Raw genomic sequence first — 24,545 nt, 5'->3', positions numbered from 1 at the left:
CTACACCATGACATGTATACACAGCACAGGTACAGTACAGACATCTCCCCTCACACACTACTACACCATGACATGTACACACAGCACAGGTACAGTACACACATCTCCCCCTCACACACTACTACTACACCATGACATGTACACACAGCACAGGTACAGTACACACATCACCCCTCACACACTACTACACCATGACATGTATACACAGCACAGGTACAGTACAGACATCTCCCCTCACACACTACTACACCATGACATGTACACACAGCACAGGTACAGTACATACATCTCCCCCTCACACACTACTACACCATGACATGTACACACAGCACAGGTACAGTACACACATCTCCCCTCACACACTACTACACCATGACATGTACACACAGCACAGGTACAGTACACACATCTCCCCTCACACACTACTACTACACCATGACATGTACACACAGCACAGGTACAGTACAGACATCTCCCCTCACACACTACTACACATACTTGCCTACTTTTGAAAAAGTATTTCAGGGAGATTGTGAAAGTAACAACTAAGAGCGCGGACGCATACTGCTACATCGGAGAGGCGCGTTATGAAAAGGTCTTACATCCAAATGTAAATGAGACCCAAACTTAGTAATATCTATTTGTTGAAGAAAAGGCACTGATATTTTGCAGGATTTGTTTGTGTATTGTGTTTTACAAGAAATTCCATATACTGTAAGTGGCCACAAGAAACCTTATTTAAAATTCATGTAGCCATAGGGATCATTGTGGCTTATAACCAATGCAGGGAAATGGCACTGATGACCCCATTTGAATGTATTTAACTGTGATTTCTTTTTCCCCCAAGAATGTAACAGTTGCATAATGGGGATAAGGTGTAATCAGGGAGATTGCTGGACTATTCAGGGAGTGAGGGAGATTGCTGCTATTTCAGGGAGTCTCCTGCAGAATGAGGGAGGGTAGGCAACTATGCTACTACACCATGACACGTATACATAGCACAGGTACAATACAGACATTTCCTCACACTACTACATCATGACATGTATACACAGCGCAGGTACAGTACACACATCTCCCCTCATACAGTACTACACCTCAACATGTGCACACAGCCCGTGTTAAGTACAGAACAGACATCACCCCCTCACACACTATCACACCACACTGGGGCATTGTTGAAGCCCCTGTAACAGCACAAACACAAAACAATTTGTTACCAGTGGCACCATCTTTATGGCGATGGTGCATGTGAAGAAGATAGCAAAGATGGGGACAGTGGCAAATCTGTGTATGCACCACACACTTTGCAACATCTGAAGTTCTGAACGCAGGACACGGTGAATAGTGGCATGGCATGTCGCTTTGGAAGCGTGCCCATGCTACCTGGGCATACCTTGTTTTTCCAAACTTCTGGGCTGACCGTTCCCACTAACACCACTCTAATGCCGCACTGATAAATGTAAGTGCAGTGGGTTGTGGCTGCTACGAGTCCTGGAGTTATTATGACCTCCCCATCTACGAGGGTGGCTCCCTCTTCCCTTACAGGCACCCACAGTATGGATGGACCACACAAGCCCAGCATCGAATGGTTGCCAGGCTTCCAACACTGATCAAATAAAGTAGCCACCGCAACCATTAGTGGTATAACCATTGATGGTTTTATCATTGAAGCTTTCAGAGCTTTGCGTGTGCACTGCGGACACCACTTCCGCATACGGAAGCAGCAAGCCATCGGGTGGGCATTGGAAACCTGCATCTCATGGCTGTCACACATTGAATTCCTGTAATTCAATGAAAATTACTTCTTCAACTGAATCGGGAACATCGATGGTTTCCAACCATCGGCTTAAGTGTCCATCCCTAGTAGTACTGTGGGCCTGAATCAGAAGTGGGTGCAAAGCCAATGTTTGCCCGGTTGTCTGATGTTTTTGCTACTGCACATATGTCAGAGTCACGCTGCGAATGTGCCCAAATAGTCACAAGTAACATCCACCCCTGAATCCAGTCCTTTCTGAGGCTGCTCTCAGTGCAGCGGAACGGTCACGTGGCACATGCATACTCACAATGACATGAATACAAGTCATGGTAAGTGGGCATGAATCACCGTCTGCTATATTTAGAACTGTTCTAACCTTACATACAGAAACAGATGAACCAGCATTGTGCTGAGTGGTATCTTATCACCTGCTCTCCTCCTCACGACACCTACCCACAGCAAAAGGACCATAGAAGCATAAACCAAACTTACCTGCTCTCCAGACCTCTCCTGAAGGGCCCACAGGGAAAGTCCTAGTCAGGGGCGGATTGGGAACAAAAAGCGGCCCTGGAAAATAATTGTACTAGTGGCCCCACTTGGGCAGCACCAGAGGTGTAAGGTCTAGCCATGGGCCATGGCAGCAGCTCCCTCCCCCCAAGACTTTCCAGTTAGTGGGGATGTCCAGCATCAAGGGGAAGTTAAAAGGAAATAAAATTAAATATTATGAGCACATTATATGATACACCTTTAGAATTTAGGAAACTATATAATTCTTTAGAAAGATATATTTTCTTGCTTATTACACCAACCGTATCCCAATCACTATTCACTCAATCTTATATGTCAGCCAAGCAGGCAGACAGAGCATACACTAGGTCATCTGCAATCACAGGCTAAGTGGCAAAGTCATTTTCATATATGCAAATTGTTTTGCATCTTATTCATTATGTCTATAAATAGGACCACATGTCCTCAAACAAAACAGGCGCCGCGGGTGCGTCGGCCCACCGAGAATCTTCCCTGTAGACCTTATGGCCAATCCGCCTCTGGTCCTAGTTGTAAGTGGGTGGGAGAGGGGACGGATGCAGTGCGATTATATCATAGTGGTGGCGCCCTCGCTGTCAAATTCCGCTATTCGCAGCATCACACAGCAGGAAGCTGGGCCACAATGGGGCCATTATCTACACATCTCGTCACCAAGTCATCACATTGTCCATTTCACTAGTGAGGTGAACGATGAGCGGGAGGATGGGCTTCTCACCCAGGAATCCAGGGTAACTCCCCCAAATTCCTAAGTTTCCTGGGCACTGGGCCATAACTAGGGGTGTGCGGCCGCACAGAGCGCAGGGCTTTGTTGGTAGCACTATTGCCGCCCTATGGTCCTTGCTTCTGGCTAGCAGGGTGCTACAGGCAGCCACCCTGCCATCTTTACAGCTGCCCGGTGTGGCTTGAAGACTCTCCAGGCACTACTTCAGTTCCAGGTGCCGGCAACCCAATGTCTCAACGTCATGCGCAAAGGGGGCAGCGGCAGCACAGGGCACTCAGAGCCCTTGTTACGGCGCTTCCTGAACATTATGGGACAGTATGGTATATGCATATATATCAAACCACCAAAAATAACAACTACACAAAATAGTCATTTGGACACAGCTGCTGTGCAACAATAGGTCAATGTCTGTAGGAAAAAGGCACCTCCTGCTGGCATCGGAGATCCAAGTGCTGCGTCCAAAGATGGGGCACTTCGTGTGATCTCACGTGACTCGTTCTGCACATGCGCAGTCCCACAAACATCGAACATGTGTGTAAACCATCGGGTTTACGTACATCTCTGAATCATACCCTCAGACTCCAAATGCCCCTGCATAACACTGAAGGCTGCTAAGCTAAGCTAACAGGTTTGTGTTACTGGGTTTTACTGCATTTAGTAATTTCTTGCCAGAGGAGAGGCATTTGGGAGGTATGCGGCTGCTGCACAGGCAGCAGCTGTGACTGCACTGCTGAGAGCCACACACCGGGCAGACAAGATGCCAGCCTCCCCCTGGCACACAGGGCCTGGTGTTACTAACATTCAGGAGAATTGGGAGAGAATATGAGATATCAGTGACAGGCAGTGAGAGAGCACTGATTCAAAGAACACATTATGACAGGAAATTCCATTGTCCTCTCTTCCTCTCCCGTTCCCTGCCTTTATACCTACGTCTTGTTCTGAGCCCCCTCCGGCGTCACCTCCATAGCCCCCCTCCTCTTTATCCTTCTTTATGTTCAGGTGGAGATGAAGGGGTTATATCGTGTGCCTGTTGAAGCACTCGCAGTTTCTCTATAGGGTGCCCAGTTTCTATGGCAACAGGGCCAGTAGGCCTCGGGCCTATATTCCAGGCCTAGCTAGACAGATGTCTGCAGAGGGATTGCAGGGGGTGGCTCCATAATGGAAGGCATTGCTGCATGAGAAGGGCCTGTGCGCACGTGCACTGAATTCATCTTAGGGTATATAGCAGGAAAGGGAAATGCAGGGCCCATAATATACACAGCGCACAGTGACTGACAAATACATTAATGACACATTATGGGGATGAGAGCTGCTTTATTGTCATGTACTTTAAAAGAAAACTGAATATTTTCTTGAACACGAGAATCTAAAATGTAAACATACTGTATAATATATATATATATATATATATATATATTTGCATTAATGTGCATATGTACAGTATGATTGGGAGAAAAGCCCTACTGTTTGTAAAAACATAAGTTTTCTCCCTATTTAAGAATAACCCCTGCCAGCGATGGCCGCCACAGGGATCACTGGCTGCCGCTGGTGATCCAAAAATGTTTTATTAGGAATATAAATCTATGTTTCAGTTGCAAATATAGAAAAATTATTTGTTTGTAATGTTAATGGCGTCTGAATGCCCTATTTTATTGCCTATTTTACAAGTATTGTTAACTTTGGCTCCTTGGGCCAGTTGGCGATAATATTCTGATAGAATCTTATCACCGTGAAGGCGATCTGGATAATAAATAGACATTCTGTGATGAACATATGGGGGGAGATTCAAATGCTTGAAAAGTCGGTTGGGTGTCTGTTTTTTCCTGTCTATTAGATAGGAAAAAAACAGACTCCCAACTGACTTTTCAAACATTTGAATCTCCCCCTTAGAATTTACATGGTCAAATCCTTGATATTGTAGAAGTGCCCATTTTTATGCATTGTCATCCATTGGCACTATTTAGGCAAGGACCACATGCCCTGTCGTAGCCTGTCCTGGTATGCATCTTTGTCCATTTTGCAGTTTGTGGTAGGGATGGTCATCGACCATCAATGATTGATGGTCTATAACCCATGGATGTGGGAGAACCAGATGATTTCCCACCATCGATGCTACAGAGGGTGAACATCATGGATGAAACCATTGATAGTTTCCTTGTAAATGGTCTCACACTATCATGGTTAACCATCAATGGTTCCATTGATGGTAACCATCGATGGATAACCCACCTATGGCCATACGTAGTTTGTGATGATTTTAGGTTAAAGAAAGCCTATGTTTTCCCAGCCATACCAGTAGGGCATTGGTGTGGTAACGGAGTAGGGTTTTATTACTAAATGATTATAGCAATGTAGTTGACCGTTGCATAATACTAATTTAGAGACACTGGTGACCTGTTTATACTGCAGGTCAGGATTTACAGAATTGGACCAATTTACACCATGGCGCACCCCATCCCACCTTGCAGGCAGGTTCTCTCCCTTCTTGGAAACTTTCCTGTCCTCTCCTGACTCCCAGAAGATTACCTTAATGCAAATAATGCTTCAATATATTATTTATTATTTAATAAAATTCTAACATTTATGTGACCCGCATTCGACTGCATGCAGAGTGCCCTGTCATCTGAGCCTGAAGTCTGAGTTTACAATCAGGGTAGCATCTAGTTACCCTTCATGGGGGTTTATTTACTAAGATTCGTGTTTCTGCCGAATTGGTGGGAGTTTAAACTCAAATTTTATCGGTCGTATTTTTCTGCAACTTTTTGAAATCATTTTCGGTAATTTACTAAACTGCCGAGTTTTTGTTTTTCGTATTTTCTGATGTCGATGTTATTCATATTGTCGGGCAGTGTTTTACAGGAGTGATTAGTAAAACACTGCCAGACATAACACAGTGAAGCCCGTCCGCATCAGTGAGTTCCATGCCATGCTTCATTGTGTACAGTATGACAAGACTTTAAACAGTATAAAAAAAAAATGTGTGGGGTCCCCCCTCCTAAGCATAACCAGCTTTGGGCTCTTTGGTTGTTTAAATACCGGGGGAAAATTGCCTAGGGTTCCCCCGCATTTAGACAACCAGCACCGGGCTCCACTAGCCAGAGAGATAATGCCACAGCCAAGGGACACTTTTATACTGGTCCCTGCGGCCGTGGTATTACCCCCCCCCCCCCCCCAACTAGTCACCCCTGGCCGGGGTTCCCTGGAGGAGTGGGGTAATGCCACTGCCGCAGGGACCGGTATAAAAGTGTCCCCCGGCTGTGGCATTATCCCTCTGGCTAGTAGAGCCCGATGCTGGTTTTAAAAATACGAGGGAACCCTACATCTTTTGTCCCCCATATTTTTAGAACCAGGACTGGACGCAGAGCCCGGTGCTGGTTTTATAAATATGGGGGAACCCCTGTGCATTTTTCCACCTGTATTTTAACAACCAGGACCGGCTCAAAGAGTCCGAGGCTGGTTATGCTTAGGAGGGGGGACCCCACACAATTTTTTTTTTGAACATATTTAAGCCATTCAGACCCTTTCCCACAGATAAGCATGCACGGATCTCACTGATCCGTGCATGACTATCTGAACACGCCACCAAAAAGCAGGTCTATTTTAAAACTCCTTTTTTTTTACGAATTTTATGCTTTCCCAGCAGTGTTTGGCTATTGTCGGTAGTGATTGAGAATACAAATGCTTAGTAAATTACCGCGTTGTAGCAAATAAAGTCGCGTTTGACCGATGGCCTATTGATTCGTATTTGTGACCTCTGCCAGGAAAAACAATACGAATAGCCCCAACACTGCCGAGATTTGTGTTTGGTAAATTCCCGAGATGACACTTAGAAAAAAAAAAGCAAGAAAATCGGAAGCTTAGACATATACCCCATGGAGAGGACCTTTCCCATAAGCCGTTGGGTCCATGTCACCAACTATTTGGAATAGTAACCTGTGGCCAGTGAAGCGGAGCGAGACACTGAGCTCGAAGCGTGGCGAGGGAAGCGAGCCCGTGAGGGTACAATGGTGCATAGATAAAACAAAATAACCTCAAACAAATGGAGAATGGATAAAAGATTAAGGAGCTGTAAGGGCGGAAGTTCTCTCCTGCCCTCTCGTCCTGTCACTTCCTGGTCCTGATCACGAATGGAACATAGGGTAATTCAGAGTTGATCGCAGCAGCAAATTTGTTAGCAGTTGGTCAAAACCATGTGCACTGCAGGAGGGGCAGATATAACATTTCTTTATATTTGGGTTAGAGTTAGATTTGGGCGGGTTATTTTGTTTCTGTGTAGGGTAAATAGTGGCTGCTTTATTTTTACACTGCAATTTAGATTTCAGTTTGAACACACCCCACCCAAATCTAACTCTCTCTGCACATGTTATATCTGCCCCCCCCCCCCTGCAGTGCACATGGTTTTGCCCAACTGCTAACAAATTTGCTGCTGCGATCAACTCTGAATTACCCCCATAGACACAACCCTACAATCAGGGGCTCATTTATCTCACTGAGGGGGAGATGTCTCAAACCTCTGTTGGCAACTTCTCTTTATCGCTCTCAAAGGCTTTATACATCTCCCCCTGAGACTAGACATTATGTACTCTATCCAATTAGCCGTGAGTTCTTTTCGCTGCGCAGGTAAGTACTGTATGCTGTGCTTGCGGAACAGCAGAACTCGCACATTTTTCTTTACTGTCACAGTCCCATAGGGGGTGCGGGGTGAGACTGTCCCGCAAGAGGTGTGAATTGCGGTGCCATTGACAGCATGTTGGAACAGCTACTCGCCCTCTTCATGGCTGATTGGATTGACCCCTACACATCTAAAACCAGTTTTATCTGACACACATCATTGCAAAATTCAGTTATATTAAACTGGAATACTGTACAATATATCAGAACTCGATCACACAGGAGATTTTGTGGCATTTTCAGAATGGCAGCTTTAGATTATACGTGAAATGTATTTATTGTTTTCCTGTGGTTGATTTATGAGGCAGACAGGTCTGTTTTTAGTCAAATATAATAGCATCTTAATGGATGGGAATGTATTTTTCTGTAAAAAAAAATGCACCAATTAAGTCCTTGCAGCAGAGGAAGCCATTTTGTGAGCAGAACCCATGTTGACATGCAGCCTATTACTGCAATTAGTGGATGCCCTATGCTTCTTTGTCATGCCTCCTGCCCAGGGTTGGACTGGCCTGCAGGAGTACAGGGGAATTCCCAGTGGGTCACTTTGCCTGAGGGCCCCACCCCCTTCTCAAGGGGTCAAGAGCTTTGTGGAGCAGGATCATGGATGAATTTGGGTTCTTGGTTTGGAAAAGTAGGTGGTCCTGACACACACCTGTCCCCTCCTTTATAAAGGGGCACTATTCTTGCATGTCCTCTTAAAGGGTTGGACACACACCCTCTGGTGGCTGGTCACACTCCTTAAAATTGGGCCCCTACCACTGCATTCCATGGTGGGCCATTCATGTCACAGTCTGACACTGCTCCTGCCTGAGTAATGCCACTGGTCCATGTACCTTAGTAGACTGCTTTCTCAAGAGTGTTTGCTCAGAGACTTAATTTAATATGGCAGCCTCCATTCTTTGTGAGTGATTGAGGCACCTGAGGATTCTTTGGGCTTGACCATGACTCATTGATTTTGGGCATATCTCAGATACATTGGTTGTTGTTAGTATAACTCATCCTGTATTGAAATACTAGTTTAATTTACAGCCAGAGGCACACTAACTAGGTATGACCATCGACCAGTGATGATTCAAAATCATCAATGGTTTATGGCCAATGTAGAATATCAATGCTATTAATGGGGGAGACCCAGATGGTTCCCCTCCATCGATGGGAAGGCATGACCAACTTTTTTTAGGAGGTGCTGGGACACGGAATGTAGCTCCGCCCCATGATACCTGCGAAGCCCCGCTCCATGTTCTGATTGGCTCACAGGACAATCAGTGAAATAACAGCGATGATCATTGGTTGTAGAAACCATTGATGGTCATCCACTGCATAGTTGTCAGCCATCGATGGAAACCATCAATGGCAACCACACCGATAGCCATCCCTATCACTAACGCACCAGAGGCTATTTAGTCATACGCCAATGAAAGTGGTCACTCCATAACACCAGCCCATCTTTCCAAACTGCTCCCCCCCATGTTCCTTCTGGGAATTGTAGCTCTTTAGGAGGCCAAAGGGAACATAACACATTTGCTTTGGCAACTAGTAAGGAGAAGATTTATCAAAGGTTGCATGTAGATAAAGTGGAGAGAGAAATAAATCACCAGCCAATCAGCTCCTAACTGCCATGTTATAGGCTGTGTTTGAAAAATGACAGGAGCTGATTGGTGGGTACCTTATCTCTATCTACATTATCTCTCGCCTTTGATAAACCTCCACCAATAATATTTCAGCAAGTCTTCGGTTGACCATAAGAATTCAAATCCTCATTTTCCTAAACCTACTTATTTAGCACCTTCTAAATTTAAATATGTAAATTAGGGATTGACATCTGGTTTGGAATAATCTTTTGTGAAAATATTAGGCATTCGTTTGTAACCCAACATTGAATTCAGTGTTTTCCTGCCATATTAGCGTGGATCTTTCGAGGTATGTCTGGAATAGGCTGAAGGCCTCTCTAATGAGTTTAGCTAATTAATAATCAACCAATCACTGGTTATATAAGCCATAGGGACCATGGTAATGCAAGTGGAAGCATGAGGTCCTGGATGATATTAATGAATTAGCTGATATGTTGCGTTTGTGTATGAACATGAGTCGTCTTGCACAGCCGAGAGCTACAGGAGCAGTGGGAGCGAGCGTGCTACCAGCCCTCGGATATCTGGGTCAGTGGGAATGATTCGGTGCCCAGTTAGGGAACCGTCAGCATTTTGTTCTTGGATAAGAATCCGCTCGGAGGGGGTTGGATTCAGGGGCTTGCGGTTAACCCCTTCTCCGACTCGTGCTTGTTTAGTAATGGGTTTAAAGATTTATCTCTTTGCTCCCGTTTCCTTAATCCCGGCCTGGAGGATGAGAAGGGTCTTTAAGGCCTAATGCGGCTGAAATCTCGTTAAAGACATCCTGCTTATTCCCGGCTGCCACGCTAATTACGGGAGTCATCTTGCTGCTGACAGATGCCGCTCACTCACGCCCCTCTACCTTCTGCTTGTAGCTCTCTCCATGTCGCCTTGTTTCTAGTGAATGAGAGAGTCCTGTTTATCATTGGGAGGGACTCTCAATATGGCTTTGTTATTACTGCTGCAGTCCTTATATCCTTACTGGAATATCTACAATTCCAATGGTGCGCCTGGTAACGAGGAAACAACAGGGAGGCTTTTGTTCCACTAATACGGGACATATTTCTAGAACAATAAGCAGAGAATAGTCAGCAGCTGTCCCATCTTTCTGACTTCTGCCACGATCGCAGCCGCCTGTGACAGGCAAGAGAATAAGCCCCACAGTATCATTTGTCGCTGTTTTAAATTTGGTTTATTCATCCTGTACCAGTAGTGTGCATATCAAAAATGTATCTGAAATAAGCCCATGTAAGCAATGTACTGCAGAAACTCGGTTCTGATAAGGAGTTAGCTGCAAGAATGGAGTCCCTGTATTCAACTTTGACAGTCTGCTCTTAGTTTCTATGTAAATATTTCTTGTACCACACTTGCCAATTCTCCCTGATTGTCAGGGAGACTCCCTGAAATAGTAGTAAACTCCCTAACTCCCTGAATTGTCTAGTAATCTCCCTGATTGCACCTTTCCCCATTGTGTAGCTGTTATATTCTTGAGAAGAAAGACAAAAAAATCAGATGTATACATTCAAGTGGGATCATCACGTCATTCCCCTGCATCAGTTATAAGGCACAATCCCTATGGCTACATGCATTTTTAAATACAGTTTCTCATGGCCACTTACAGGTGTATGGAACCACTTGTAAAACACAATACACAAGCAGGCTCTGAAAGGTATCAGGGCCTAATTCAGACCTGATCGTAGCAGCAATTTTGTTAGCAGATGGGCAAAACCATGTGCACTGCAGGGCAGTGACGTGCGGTGAGGTCAATGGCTGGGGAGACACTGGCTTCTCAAGTACATCCCCAGTCGCACAAGAACACAAACCTCAGCTCACTTTTTAGGGAAAACAAATACATTAGAATGCACGGGGGGGGGGGGGGGGGGCTCTCTGGTACTGCAGCAAATGTCTATGTACAGTACTGTGATTACAGGACAGATTGCAAAGAACCCAGAGAGCAGCCAGGCCTGGGTCCAAAACTACTGGCATTCTGAGTGAGATCTGTTGAAGCACCCCCTCTCCCCCAATGTGCGCAATGAAGGCGCGCGCACTCCTAGGAAAGTGGGACTAGCCTCGTAATTATATATGATCAAATTTTAAATATATATACCATATAATCATCACCTCCTACAGTCTTACACATAGGGGGTAATTCCAAGTTGATCGCAGCAGGAATTTTTTTAGCAGTTGGGCAAAACCATGTGCACTGCAGGGGGAGGGAGGGGGGGGGGGGGTCAGATATAACATTTGCAGAGAGAGTTAGATTTGGGTGGGTTATTTTGTTTCTGTGCAGGGTAAATACTGGCTGCTTTATTTTTACACTGCAATTTAGATTGCAGATTGAACTCACCACACCCAAATCTATCTCTCTCTGCACATGTTATATCTGCCCCCCTGCAGTGCACATGGTTTTGCCCAACTGCAAAAACAAATCCTGCTGTGATCAACTTGGAATTACCCCCATAGTATTTTAGCAGACCCCTGGGGAGGTTAGGGTTAGGCATCAACGGGAAGGATTAGGCTGCGGAGAGGGAGGGTTAGGTTTAGGTACCGCCGCAGGGATGTTAGGGTTAGGCTGCAGGGAGGGAGGGTTAGGTTTAGGTACCGCCGCAGGGATGTTAGGGTTAGGCTGCAGGGAGGGAGGGTTAGGTTTAGGTACCGCCGCAGGGATGTTAGGGTTAGGCTGCAGGGAGGGAGGGTTAGGTTTAGGTACCGCCGCAGGGATGTTCGGGTTAGGCTGCGGAGAGGGAGGGTTAGGTTTAGGTACCGCCGCAGGGATGTTAGGGTTAGGCTGCAGGGAGGGTTAGGTTTAGGTACCGCCGCAGGGATGTTAGGGTTAGGCTGCGGAGAGGGAGGGTTAGGTTTAGGTACCGCCGCAGGGATGTTAGGGTTAGGCTGCGGAGAGGGAGGGTTAGGTTTAGGTACCGCCGCAGGGATGTTAGCGTTAGACTGCAGGGAGGGAGGGTTAGGTTTAGGTACCGCCGCAGGGATGTTAGGGTTAGGCTGCAGGGAGGGAGGGTTAGGTTTAGGTACCGCCGCAGGGATGTTAGCGTTAGGCTGCGGAGAGGGAGGGTTAGGTACCGTCACAGGGAGGTTAGTGTGCAGGGAGGTTAGGGTTAGGCTGCTGGTTGGGAGAGTTATGTTTAGGTAACGCTACAGGGAGGTTAGGAACTATAGGGGGAGGTTAGGGTTAGGCTGTGGGAAGGGAAGGTTAGGGGAGAACACCCTCAACTCACCCCTCTCTGCATTGTAAACTTCAGGATCCCAGCATCTGTCTTCTGATCGCTGGGATCCCAAGCGCTGGCATCTCATACTGAATCCCTCACTACAAGTGGACCAAACAAAAAAAGCTAAATGGTATACTGTACAATCTCTTCTAATCTCCCACCACCAATTTGGGGCCCCCAGCCCTCCCTACCTGCTGCTTCTCCATGGTCCCTGCAGAGCCCAGGGCTCACGGGCTCTTGGATGCCAGTGCTGTGCTCAGGGCATAGGTGTAGTAGCTGCGTTCCATCAGTGCTGTAACTAGGCATTTTAGCTCTGTGTGCAAGAAACGGTATTGGCGCCCCCCCTTCCCATGTAAGATAGGGGCAGTGCGCGCCATAGGCGCGTGAACAATTTATAGGGGCGTGGCTTCATGGGGAAGGGGCATGGCCACAAAATAATACCAATTCATACTACGGTGCACAGTAGTCTCCATTATTCAAATTACGCTGCACAGTTGCGCCACTACACCAGGTAGAGCCCTTTTACACATTACGGCAGACAGTCCCCCTTTTTATACATTACGGTAGACGGCATTGCATTTTTACACATTACGGCAGACACCGTCCCCTTTTTACACATTACGGCAGACAGCGTTCCCCTTTTTACACATTACGGCAGACAGCGTTCCCCTTTTTACACATTACGGCAGCCAGTCCCCCTTTTTACACATTACGGCAGCCAGTCCCCCTTTTTACACATTGCAGCAGAGAGCGTCCCCTTTTTACACATTACGGCAGACAGCGTCCCCCTTGTTACACATTACGGCAGACAGCGTCCCCCTTGTTACACATTACGGCAGACAGCGTCCCCCTTGTTACACATTACGGCAGACAGCGTCCCCCTTGTTACACATTACGGCAGTAATATATGACATGATGAGCGGTACCACAGGCAGATCCAGGCTGTTCAGAGGGCAGGAGCAGCTCACTTTTTAGCACCCCCCATCCCATCTCCGGCATCACTGACACCCAGATAAGGCTGCAAATATGAAGTCTGGGGATCCGGGTATCGACAAATGGAAGTACCTGATCTGTGGCGGTGGGCCCTCCCCAGAGATCACATGGAAGAGCAGTCTGGGCTGGAGCAGGCAGCGCTGGGACCCGTGCAGAAACCACCGCCAGGAGATTGCAGCAGGCATTGGGGTTTCTTTCTGTGAGAGAGCGGGGGAGGAGAGCACCGGCCGCCGCACAATTTCCTCCCTGGGTCTGGGCTTACCGCCGCCGCCGTGCAGATTAGCTGCTGCTGCACGGCGACACTTGGCTCTGCCCCCTCCCCGGTTCTTCGACTCCTAAATCACCGGGGGAGGTGATGGCGGGTGCTGGCGGGAGAGGAAGAGAGGGGAGCTCTGAGTCCCTTCCTTGTCCTGCCACTGTGTATTGATGATTGGGCCAGCGGATCCAGCACTGGATCCGCTGTCCAATCAAATGTGCCTCGCTAGCAGGGGCGTGCTTTCCCTGCCAGCGAAGCACTTACATAAGTGCCGCTTTCATTGTAATTTGTAATGGGCTATTTCAGCTCAGTGCTTGGCCCCGCCCCCGGCATTATCCCCCGTTCCCACTGTCTACACGCTGTCTCGGGAGGCACTTGATTTCAGTGCCTCCCAATCTAGTTTAAAACAGTAAAATTATTAGAATAATATAAACAGGATACATATGACATAGAATATGTGTCATATGTATCTTTTTGTATTATTTTAATCTTTAATGAATGACAGGGAAGGCACTGCCTCAACTGCCTCCCCTGACTGCACGTCCCTGCTGCAGGGGAGTCAGATATAACATGTGCAGAGAGAGTTAGATTTGGGTGGGTTATTTTGTTTCTCTGCAGGGTAAATACTGGCTGCTTTATTTTTACCCTGCAATTTAGATTTCAGTTTGAACACACCACACCCAAATCTAAAGGTCCGTTGTGGGAGAGATGTGTGCTGAGCGAACCTCTCAGCACACATCTCTCCCGCCGCTCAGCACAGTGTGATGTGAGCTGAGCATGCGGGGGGAGACGGGGGGGCCGCTCATTTCACCCAGCGGGTGAAATGAGCGACCTGCTAGATTGGTCTGCATGGCAGGCCAATCTAGCACCAGTGAGAGCGATGCGCGGGGCTGCGCATCGCTATCGCTGTAGGGGGTACACACGGAGCGATCATGCTTAAAATCTAAGCAATCTAGTGAGATTGCTTAGATTATCGCTCCGTGAGTACCCCCCTTCACTCTCTCTGCTCGTTATTTCTGCCCCCCCCCCCCCCCCCCCCCTCCTGCAGTGCACATGGTTTTGCCCATCTGCTAACAAAATTGCTGCTGCCATCAGGTCTGAATTACCCCCTCAGTGTCTTCATCAACAAGTAGATGTTTGGGGCTTATTTATATTTGAATGTCATATTTATGACACGTCTCTCAGATGTAGCCGTACACGTCCACGCTTTTAGGTGTTGCTTTCGCAGTCTCCCTGAAATTTTGGAGGCAAGTATGTATTATCCACGTGTCGTCGTTACCCTCTCTGACTTCTGTGCTAAATGACAGATCTACGCTGTCTAGATAGACAGTAGGTCGACCCCATATGATCGACATGGTCAAAAGTTCAACAGGGTCAAAAGGTCGACAGGTAAAAGGTGGACAGTGCTTAAGGTCGACAGGCACAAAATGTCGACATGACAAGGGTCAACACACATATGGCCGACACAAATTTTTTGAGGAGGTTTCACATGTTTTTCAATTTTGCTTGATCTACCTGCAACGTGGACTACGATTGGGAATAGTAATTTGTGCCGAGCGCAGCGGTAACGGAGTGAGGCACCGTGTCCGCAGCGTGGCGAGCGAAGTGTGCCCTGCAAGTGTCTACGTTTACTATAATTGTGGTTACATATCACGAAATATAAAAAATGACACAAAAAAACTTAAAAAACTTGTGCTGAGCTCTTCAACCTTTTGACCTTGTCGACCAAATGATGACTATCTAATTACTGTAGGGCTTCTATACAATACCCGTTCCAGCTATGGGAAATACATGGATGGGGCCTGTTATTTTAGGGCCTAATTCATGCTTGTGGCGATGTTCACGCAACTGAGCGATTATCGGCAGACTCCGCATGTGCCGCAATCGCACTGCACACGTGCCAAGGTATATTTGCCGCCCGCAGTGAGATTTTTAATGCAGAGTGATTGACAGGAAGGGACATTTGGGGGGTAAAGGGGGAGAAGTAACTGGGAGTGGGGGTAAAAACACAGGTGTGTCTTGGCCAATTTCAGGGTGTATATCTGCCTTCAGTTCGGTCATGCACGCAGGGAAACATGGAGTCAGCGTCGCTACTGCCGCGGCCAGTCTGCATGACCGTAGACTCACTCGGGGAGTTGATGTTCCTCGGTATTGTGACGATACTGCGTATGTGTCTACGCAGTTGCTGAGGACGTTGTGATGGCTCCAGTGGGCGTCTATTTTCTTTTCTGCGCAGCTTCGCATGTGATAATTAGCAAGTCCGTACCCTGAAAAATCACAGCTACATAGGCATGTACGTACAACATAAATTAGGGCCTAATTCAGAGTTGATCGCAGCAGCAAATTTGTTAGCAGTTGGGCAAAACCATGTGCACTGCAGGGGGGGGGGGGGGGGGGCAAATGTAACATGTGCAGAGAGAGTTAGATTTGGGTGGGGTGTGTTCAAACTGAAATCTAAATTGCAGTGTAAGAATAAAGCAGCCAGTATTTACCCTGCACAGAAACAATATAACCCACCCAAATCTAAAGGTGGGTACACACTGATAGATATATCTGCCGATCAATTGATCGGCAGATATATCTATGGATGGATTGGGCAGTGTGCTGAGCATACACACTGCCCGATCCGTCGGGGACTGACGTCATGAACTGGGTGGGCGTGTACACACGCCCGCCCAGTTCAGCTGTCAATCACCGCCGGCCGCTGCAGCATGTGTACGGGCGGCTGGCTGGTTGCCCGTACACACAGCGATGCGCCAATATATCGGTAGATATATTGGCCGTCGGCTGTGCTGCGGGGCCGACGCGATATGTCTGTGAATGACGGAGTTCACAGACATACCGCCCGTACACACTGGCCAACGGACCCACAATATATCGGCCTTCAATAGAACGGCCGATATATCTGCCAGTGTGTAGTGTACCCACCTTAACTCTCTCTGCACATGTTATATCTGCCCCCTGCAGTGCACATGGTTTTGCCCAACTGCTAACACATTTGCTGCTACGATCAACTCTGAATTACCCCCTTAGTACATAAGGACACCAACAGACTCTTTATATAAGACTATTAGTAGTGTTTTGGGGTTCAGCATAATGTATATACAGTAGTACGACGCAGACTATGGAATCCCCAAGTAATACTGCTAGTGCTTGTACATGGTACAGTTCTCCTCAGAGGCCAGAAATGAATTCTCAGCAATGTCAGTAACCTTCTGTACAAAAATATCAATGTGCTTTTGCATATCATTTGCACACTAGATAATGCTGTAAATACATGTCTCCTATGGCATCGGTGATACTGTATTGTGCTCATCTAATCCTCATAAATTACCGGTGACAACAACTTTGGTGATCTCATACTTCTGGCCACAAATAGACTTTTCTTGGAAGCTGTGAAATAATTAAGGCAGTGATGTCACCCTTGGTGATATATACCCAGTGATATCATGCCCATTAAAGATGACAGCGTGGGATTACCCAGAGGGCATTGTGCTGTCATGGCTGACGTGACTCATGGACCTAATGACATAAAGATGGACACTGACGTGCTTCTCTCTCCTCTTCTACTCTTCTCTCCAGCAGATAATTAGCACCATGGAGACCCAGGCCAGTAATGGCCCTGGCAGTGTGGGTATTCTTAACGGCACCAATGGGGCGGCAGATGACAGCAAAACCAACTTGATCGTCAATTATCTTCCCCAAAACATGACACAAGAAGAATTTAAGAGTCTGTTTGGCAGTATCGGGGACATTGAGTCTTGCAAACTGGTCAGAGACAAAATCACAGGTAGGAACCCTATTTTATTGACCTACTTTTTATCTGCAATTTGTCATCTGTATCTCACCGTAAAAGAAGCAGGGGTTTGAGTGACTGATAACAGGCAGAAGACAATAGAACTTCATTATACGGTCAGACTGTGTCACCTTCATCAGGGCTCATCAGTGTAAGATATGGGTTTTCTACCTAACATTGAAAGCTTTTATAAGACAGCTGTGCCTAAAACAGTAAGGTCCTGGATTAGAAATGTGTAAAAAGGATAATGTAAGATTCTATGAGCGGTATTCAAATGATGTATCACACCCAATCTCCTTTCTAAAGTGATCCCCGTTATGGCGCATATTGCGCCCATAGTAATTAGGTTTAGCTGCGTAAAGGGTTGGATGTCCTCGTTACTCCAGGGGTAGCAAGCTGAAATGATTATACCATGCCCGTTAGCAGAAACAGAATGGGTGTGGAAGGGGTGAAAAGAATTGAATACCGCCCTATGTGTCATAAACTAAAAGTCACATTAATATATTTGGTTCAGCAGAGGTGATAAATGGGTCACTTTAAGTGTACTGGAGCTTTGTGTTCAGCTTTGGCCTCTACTGAAAGCTATAAAATGAATCACTCTGATAAAACGGTCTGATCAACCTAAGGGATTATATTTATGCAGCAAGTGTTTAGTACAGCAGCTGACAGGAATTGATAAGTGGAGCTTGTTAGAGCTTATCACGGCTACTTCTGAAGTGTTTACCACAGCGACAGATCTCGTTTTTCTAAAATAAATAAATATATATATAAAATCATAATCCGATGTGCAGAAAAGAAATTACGTCTGTCGCATTAGTAGAAAAACACTGAATTTAAGTACGCTGTATTATGTCAAGAGAGAAAGGCATTTACAGCTTAAATAGTCCGGATATGCACACATTTAATAGCGATTTGCTCCTACACTACCTAATACGTTTAGTCAGTATCTTACACTGGTTGAAGGAGATGACGAGGAGTCACTCACAGGCTGACAGCTGTCACAGCTACCGGGGGGTATCCGTAACTAGATACAGAGCAGAGCCAGGCCACAGATTCCACCTGAAAATGGAATTTAATATATAAGTAATCAAATCTATATATGACATTACATTACCTTTATGGGATTCGGTCGTTAGGTCGACGAGTTTTTCACATTTTTTAATTTTTTTAACTTTTTCATACTTTACGATCCACGTGGACTATAATCGGGAATAGTAACCTGTGCCGAGCGCTGCGGCAGCAGAGCGAGGCACCTTGCCCGAAGCTCGTGAGCCATGCTTGGCGACACGGTGCACTATTTGGGGTTCCCCATCACTTTTACGAAGACAGCGACACCAAAAAAGTAAAAAAAAACTCATGTTGACCTTTTTCCATGTCGACCTAGTTCATGTCGACCTAATGACCACGTCGACATAGTGACCATGTCGACCTAATGCATGTCGACCAATAGTGGTCAACCTAATGACTATTGACCTAAGTGTGGTCAACCTGATGACCCATACCCACATTTACATGTTAATTAATTCCAGCCATAATTACATATAGCTAGTTTTTAAGTTTATTCCAGTGTATTCCAACAAGTTCCACATGGGAATGAGATAATGGGATTTGCATAATCATGGCCCCACCCACTGCTGTGCAGTGACGCATGTTGCACCTTTGCACAGCGGAGGCGGGTCTGATGACACATACAGCTCCATCCACTACACAACAGAGAGATCGGGATCTGGGAGGGTGACCTAAACTCCCTGGACTCTGGGAGTACTCCCTGAAATATGTTGTCAGAATCTGATCTGTTTTATGTTATTTATCTGTTTTGCTTGTTAGGTAAATGTTAGTTAATTATCGGGTTTACTGTTAGACTTTCTGCTTTGGTTTAGATGCTGGAAGCAACCAAAGTCTGCTTAGTATTGTAACAATTATCTATCCAAGGTACCGAGACTGTGTCCACCTTACCTAACCCACACACAAAATATCAGTAAAAATCTGAGATCTGTTTGCTGCTTATTTGCCTCATTACAAAAATGTATTTATTTATTATCAGTTACTTCTATAGCGCACACATATTCCGCAGCGCTTTTACATCAGTCCCTGCCCCAGTGGAGCTTACAATCTATATTCCCTATCACATGTACACACATTCACACTAGGGTTAATTTTGTTGGACGCCAATTAACCTACCAGTATATTTTTGGAGTGTGGGAGGAAACCGGAGTACCCGGAAGAAACTCACACAACTACGGGGAGAATATACAAACTCCGCACAGTTAGCGCCATGGTGGGAATTGAACCCATGACCTCAGTGCTGTGAGGCAGTAATGCTAACCATTACACCATCCGTACTGCCCCAAAAAGGGGTGATACACATAATATATATAATAATTTATAATACAAGTACTGGTTACTATCCTAAGTGCACTTTGGTCGCTTCACTCAATGAGTTGGCCTATCATTTTTGCTTTAGACTGAAAAGTACATTTCATTTTTACTAGAGGATTCTGGGACATTTCTCGCCAAACCCAGTGGCTATTACTCATAAACTGGGAGTGACGCATGTAGTGGGGGGCAGGTGTGATTTATTTAGTTTTATGATACATACTGCTTTATCTTAAGTGTATGGGAAGCACAGAGGCAGGTGGTCTGGCTTTGTTATACACCGAAGGATATTTAGGGGCTTTGTTATATACCAAGCTTTTTTTGCGGGGAGGGTCTGTGGGGATACCAAGCTGTCTGTTAGGAGACCTTTGTGCTTGTGAGCGATGTCTCAGATCTCTTTATCTCTGTATGCGGCAGAAGATTCACTTTCACTTCTCCCCTCCCCCACAGGTCCTAAGGTAGCACTTTCACTGACTACACATCTTGCCCACACAGGTCAGAGTTTGGGGTACGGATTTGTAAATTACGTGGATCCTAATGATGCGGATAAAGCCATAAACACACTGAATGGACTGAAATTACAGACAAAGACCATCAAGGTGAGAACAGCGAGACATCTCATCGTCTATTTGGATTGCAAGCTCTGCGGCGGATTGCTCTTTTCACCCTCATGCGTTTTGGAACTTGCAAGAACCCAGTTTCTACAAATGCAGCTTGTGTGCTGTGGTTTCGTTTTTATCCTCCCCTATAAGGAAATCAGATATCTGTCCCCACGCCCTGGCAGAAGGCAGCAGAGGCAGATGCCCTCAATCTCTGCACCTTAAGGTCACACTGTATATTAAATGCAGCAGGTCAGGGATGATTGGGAAAGTCTTTTATTCATCCTGCCTTTGTCATTCAAATAGTCGGCCCTCCCCTTGGGAAAGGGGATGCGATGAATGGTCCGGGAGGGTGGGGGGGGCGATAGACAAAAGCACTCAGCCATCTGTCCTCTCGCTGGCTAATTACGGGGTATTTCCCCTGGAGATTAAATGAATGGGGAGGGGGGCAGCGTAGATTGGGACAGGAAGCCAGCTGCTGTGGGTAAATCCCAAATCTGTGTCGCTCTAGAAAAGTTAAAGGATAAATGTCTCGTAGAGCTGAAAAGTGACCTAATCCCAGATAATAGCTGAGAGGTCAGACCCAATGAGGTAGCTTTGTGACTGAACACAGTGACACATTTAATGGCTGACAGAGACAATCCCTCCTAACGAAAGTGACACGTAGCTTGGCCCTAAAGAGCTTACACTCCTTTTTCTTTCTTTTTTCACCATGTCATGTGACGCAGTGATTACATTATCATCATATAGATTTTGCAGCTGCTGTTTAACTGGATCACAGCGCCCAGCGGCTGCATCATAAGCAAAATAACTTTATTATAAAGTAACAAACACAACAGTGAGCAATACAAAATTGTTTTATGTATTTCAAAGTAAATATGTGGAAATCCCTCCATATTCTGCTATTGCTTCTTTATGATACCTGCAAGTGACATTGGGGTAAATTTACTAAAGCTCCTAAAACAGAGAATTGGTGAGGTTGCCCATAGCAACCAATCAGATGCTGTCTTTTCTCTATTGTCTTTTATAAAATGATAGACAGCATCGGATTGGTTGTTTTGGGCAACGTGACCGCTTCTCTGTTTTAGAAGCTTTAGTAAATTTACCCCCTCGTGCTCAAAAATTGCCAATGTTACATCTCATATTGTCCATATATTGTCTATATTTATGGACCAGAGATACTATATAGACACTGGAGTTTGTTTATGCACTGGGAACTATTGATGCCAGAACCAGATCGTCCATTAGGCAAACTAGGCTCCCGACTAATGGGGAGATGTATTAAGCAGTGAAACGAGTGAAGAAGTGAGCCAGTGGAGAAGTTGCCCATGGTAACCAATCAGCACTGAAGTAACATTTATAATGTGCATACTATAAAATTATACAGAGCAACTGATTAGTTGCCATGGGAAGCTTCTCCACTGGCTCACTTCTCCACTCTTTTCATTGCTTAGTACATCTCCCCCTAAGGCCCAGTCAGCACTGTGTGGGAAACATCACTAAACCCCATATATATGTGTTCTGTTGTGGCAAGCTCTGGAGGGAAGCCGGCCCAAAACAGTATGTTGTCTGTGGCCACCCATTGGGTCTTAAACCTGCTCTGATTGATTACAGTGAGTTGCAAACACCGTGCAGGCAGCCATTCTGGGAGCTGAAAACAATGGTTAGAAGAATACCATTTTAGTAGACGTCACATAATGGGGGAGATGTATCTTCAGTAGATAAGTGCTGAATGGTTTCGATCCAGTGCAGTTTGACACATATTGAACTTTAACATGTATTAAGGCAGTTACCGTAGAGAAAAATTACTTTTCTTTAAGGTCTCTGTATACATGTATCAATATAGCAGTTGCTATGGGACTTGGCCAGATCACCGAAGGGAGGCATATTCTCTCCCCCGCTCTGGTGGCCAAAATGTTACTATATCTTGGTGTTATCGCTTCTTACTTTGCCTCAAATAAGAGGGGAAGCAGGAAGAGCTTTTGCAGCATGATAAGTGCCCTCATCATTCTGATACAATAGAGGAAGCAGGAGCCATACCAATTGTGATGAGAATGCAGCTCATTGGTCCACTCAGGAGAGGGCTAGGTGTGAGGGCCAAAGTACCAAGGCCTCTGGCCTGTCAAAGAGTCTCAGCCAAAGCCTGTACTCCCATGGCTGTGCTTTCTTCAACGGTGCATGGATGTGGGCCAACATTCTCTATATGGGGTGGCCACGCCCTCCCCTTTGGACCGGGGCCCGATATTTCTTATGGTGACCCTGAATGCACTCGGAGCTACTTAGTGATAAAACGGAGGCCCTTATAGACTCAGTGACCTCATTATAAATCCTAGTGACTGTACACTCAGCCATTCTCATGAGTAATGGTACAGGTCACTGTGGGGAAAACAGATGCAATTCAGTGAATGCAAATATGCATGCCTGTAATGTTTAGATTTACAAAAGCATCAAGTGGAAATAAACAGAACTTATTAATAAAACAGGTTTTTTTTTTGTATTGAATTCTTAAGATGTAGGGTAACGGAGACCATTGCATCAGATCAGACTCCAGCTGCTCTCCCCTTAACGACCAGTGTTGATGCTGCAAAGGCTCATGGGAGACTCCCTTGAGCGACTGAGCATTTCTGTGGCAACGGTGGCTAGAGACTCTGCAAACAGTCAGGGGAAAACGACAATTAACCTTTTCACTGCTTTTCTAGGTGACATTATATGTGTGACAATTCTAGGACGGGGGTGGTGGATCAGGAGCGCGCTGCTTGTGCTACACTGCACTGATAACCTTGCGCTTATTTCTGCTGCTGGTGTAGTACGCAGTTAGTGTCCCCCAAGTGGTGTGAGTGCCACTGTATTGATATTATTCTTTAGAAATCTGTGGTTTCCCAGGCCTTTCTTCCAGTACCACGGATAGCTCATACATTGATGATTAGGGATGGCCATCGATCATTGATGTTGAAGCCGTCTATGGCCCTCATTCCAAGTTGATCGCTAGCTGCCGTTTTTCGCTGCATAGCAATCATTTAAAATAATGGCAAAACTACGCATGCATGGGCCGCAATGCGCATGCGCGGTGTACGAGTACAAAGAGCGTAGTTGTTTTGCACTGCTTCTAGCGACAATTCCACTTGCACAGCCGATCGCAAGGAGATTGACAGGAAGAAGGCATTTATGGGTGTCAACTAACCGTTTTCTGGGAGTGTTTGGGAAAATGCAGGCGTGTCCAGGCATTTGCAGGGCGGGTGTCTGACGTCAATTCCGGGACCTTCGTCACTGCAATCATCGCACAGAATAAGTAACTACAGGGCTGGTCTTGTTTTGCACAAAATGTTTTTGTACTGCTCGGCTGCACAGGCGTTCGCACTCTTGCAAAGCGAAAATACACTCCCCGTGAGCGGTGACTATGCTTTTGCACAGCTGCTAAAAGTAGCTAGCAAGCAATCAACTCGGAATGAGGGCCTATGTCCTATCCTATCAATGTTGGAAGCAGCTGACCGACTATTTGCTACTGCGCATGTGCCTTAAGTCTCAGTGCGCACGTTTCGCAGTAGCGATTCAGATGTAGTCTCGGAAATGTCTTTAAAATGTATTGGGGTGGTAACTAGGAGGGGGCTAAGTGGACCAACGGAGTTGGTCTATCTTATGGATGTGTTATGGATGGGCCACTGAAGAGGTTGCGTAGACAGACACATAATTGCTTACATTGGAGGACACAGTCAGATGGGTTATCTGAACCTACCATAGGGTTGTTGCAAGTTCAGATGTTGCGTCTAAAACAGTATTACATCGCCTGAAGGCGAGAATTTCTGTTCTTGCACAGTCATACGTGCGCTTGTATAGGGGGAGAAGGGCTGATAGTGGCATGAGCGTATAGTCAAAAACGCAGTAAAGCGGTTGCATCAGCCCGTGATCAAGAATCTGCCCAATTGTCTGTACAGAGTATTATCTGCACAGTATCCATTGCGGGGTCACCCAATACATGAATACAGCAGCAGAGACCCCC

The 24,545-nt window shown here is 46.1% G+C and overlaps 1 protein-coding gene across 7 annotated transcripts in view; it reads left to right on the top strand.

Annotated features, from left to right (window-relative positions):
• ELAVL3 (ELAV like RNA binding protein 3) overlaps positions 1–24,545 on the top strand; it is a 95,808-nt gene that overhangs the window by 42,183 nt on the left and 29,080 nt on the right. For 2 of the 7 annotated variants that reach the window (XM_063931228.1, XM_063931226.1), the window contains exons 2-3: positions 17,360–17,567; positions 20,400–20,548. In XM_063931228.1, the coding sequence (XP_063787298.1) occupies positions 17,360–17,567; positions 20,400–20,548 (357 nt within the window). Of the gene's footprint in view, positions 1–9,727; positions 9,854–17,359; positions 17,568–20,399; positions 20,549–24,545 lie in introns of those variants that run through there. The other 5 variants (XM_063931232.1, XM_063931231.1, XM_063931230.1 and 2 more) reach the window with 4 other exon arrangements.

Source organism: Pseudophryne corroboree, chromosome 6 (assembly GCF_028390025.1).
Source record: "Pseudophryne corroboree isolate aPseCor3 chromosome 6, aPseCor3.hap2, whole genome shotgun sequence".
NCBI lineage: Eukaryota > Metazoa > Chordata > Amphibia > Anura > Myobatrachidae > Pseudophryne > Pseudophryne corroboree.
Note: the sequence above shows the minus strand (reverse complement) of the source record. Positions and strands in the feature narration are given on the sequence as shown.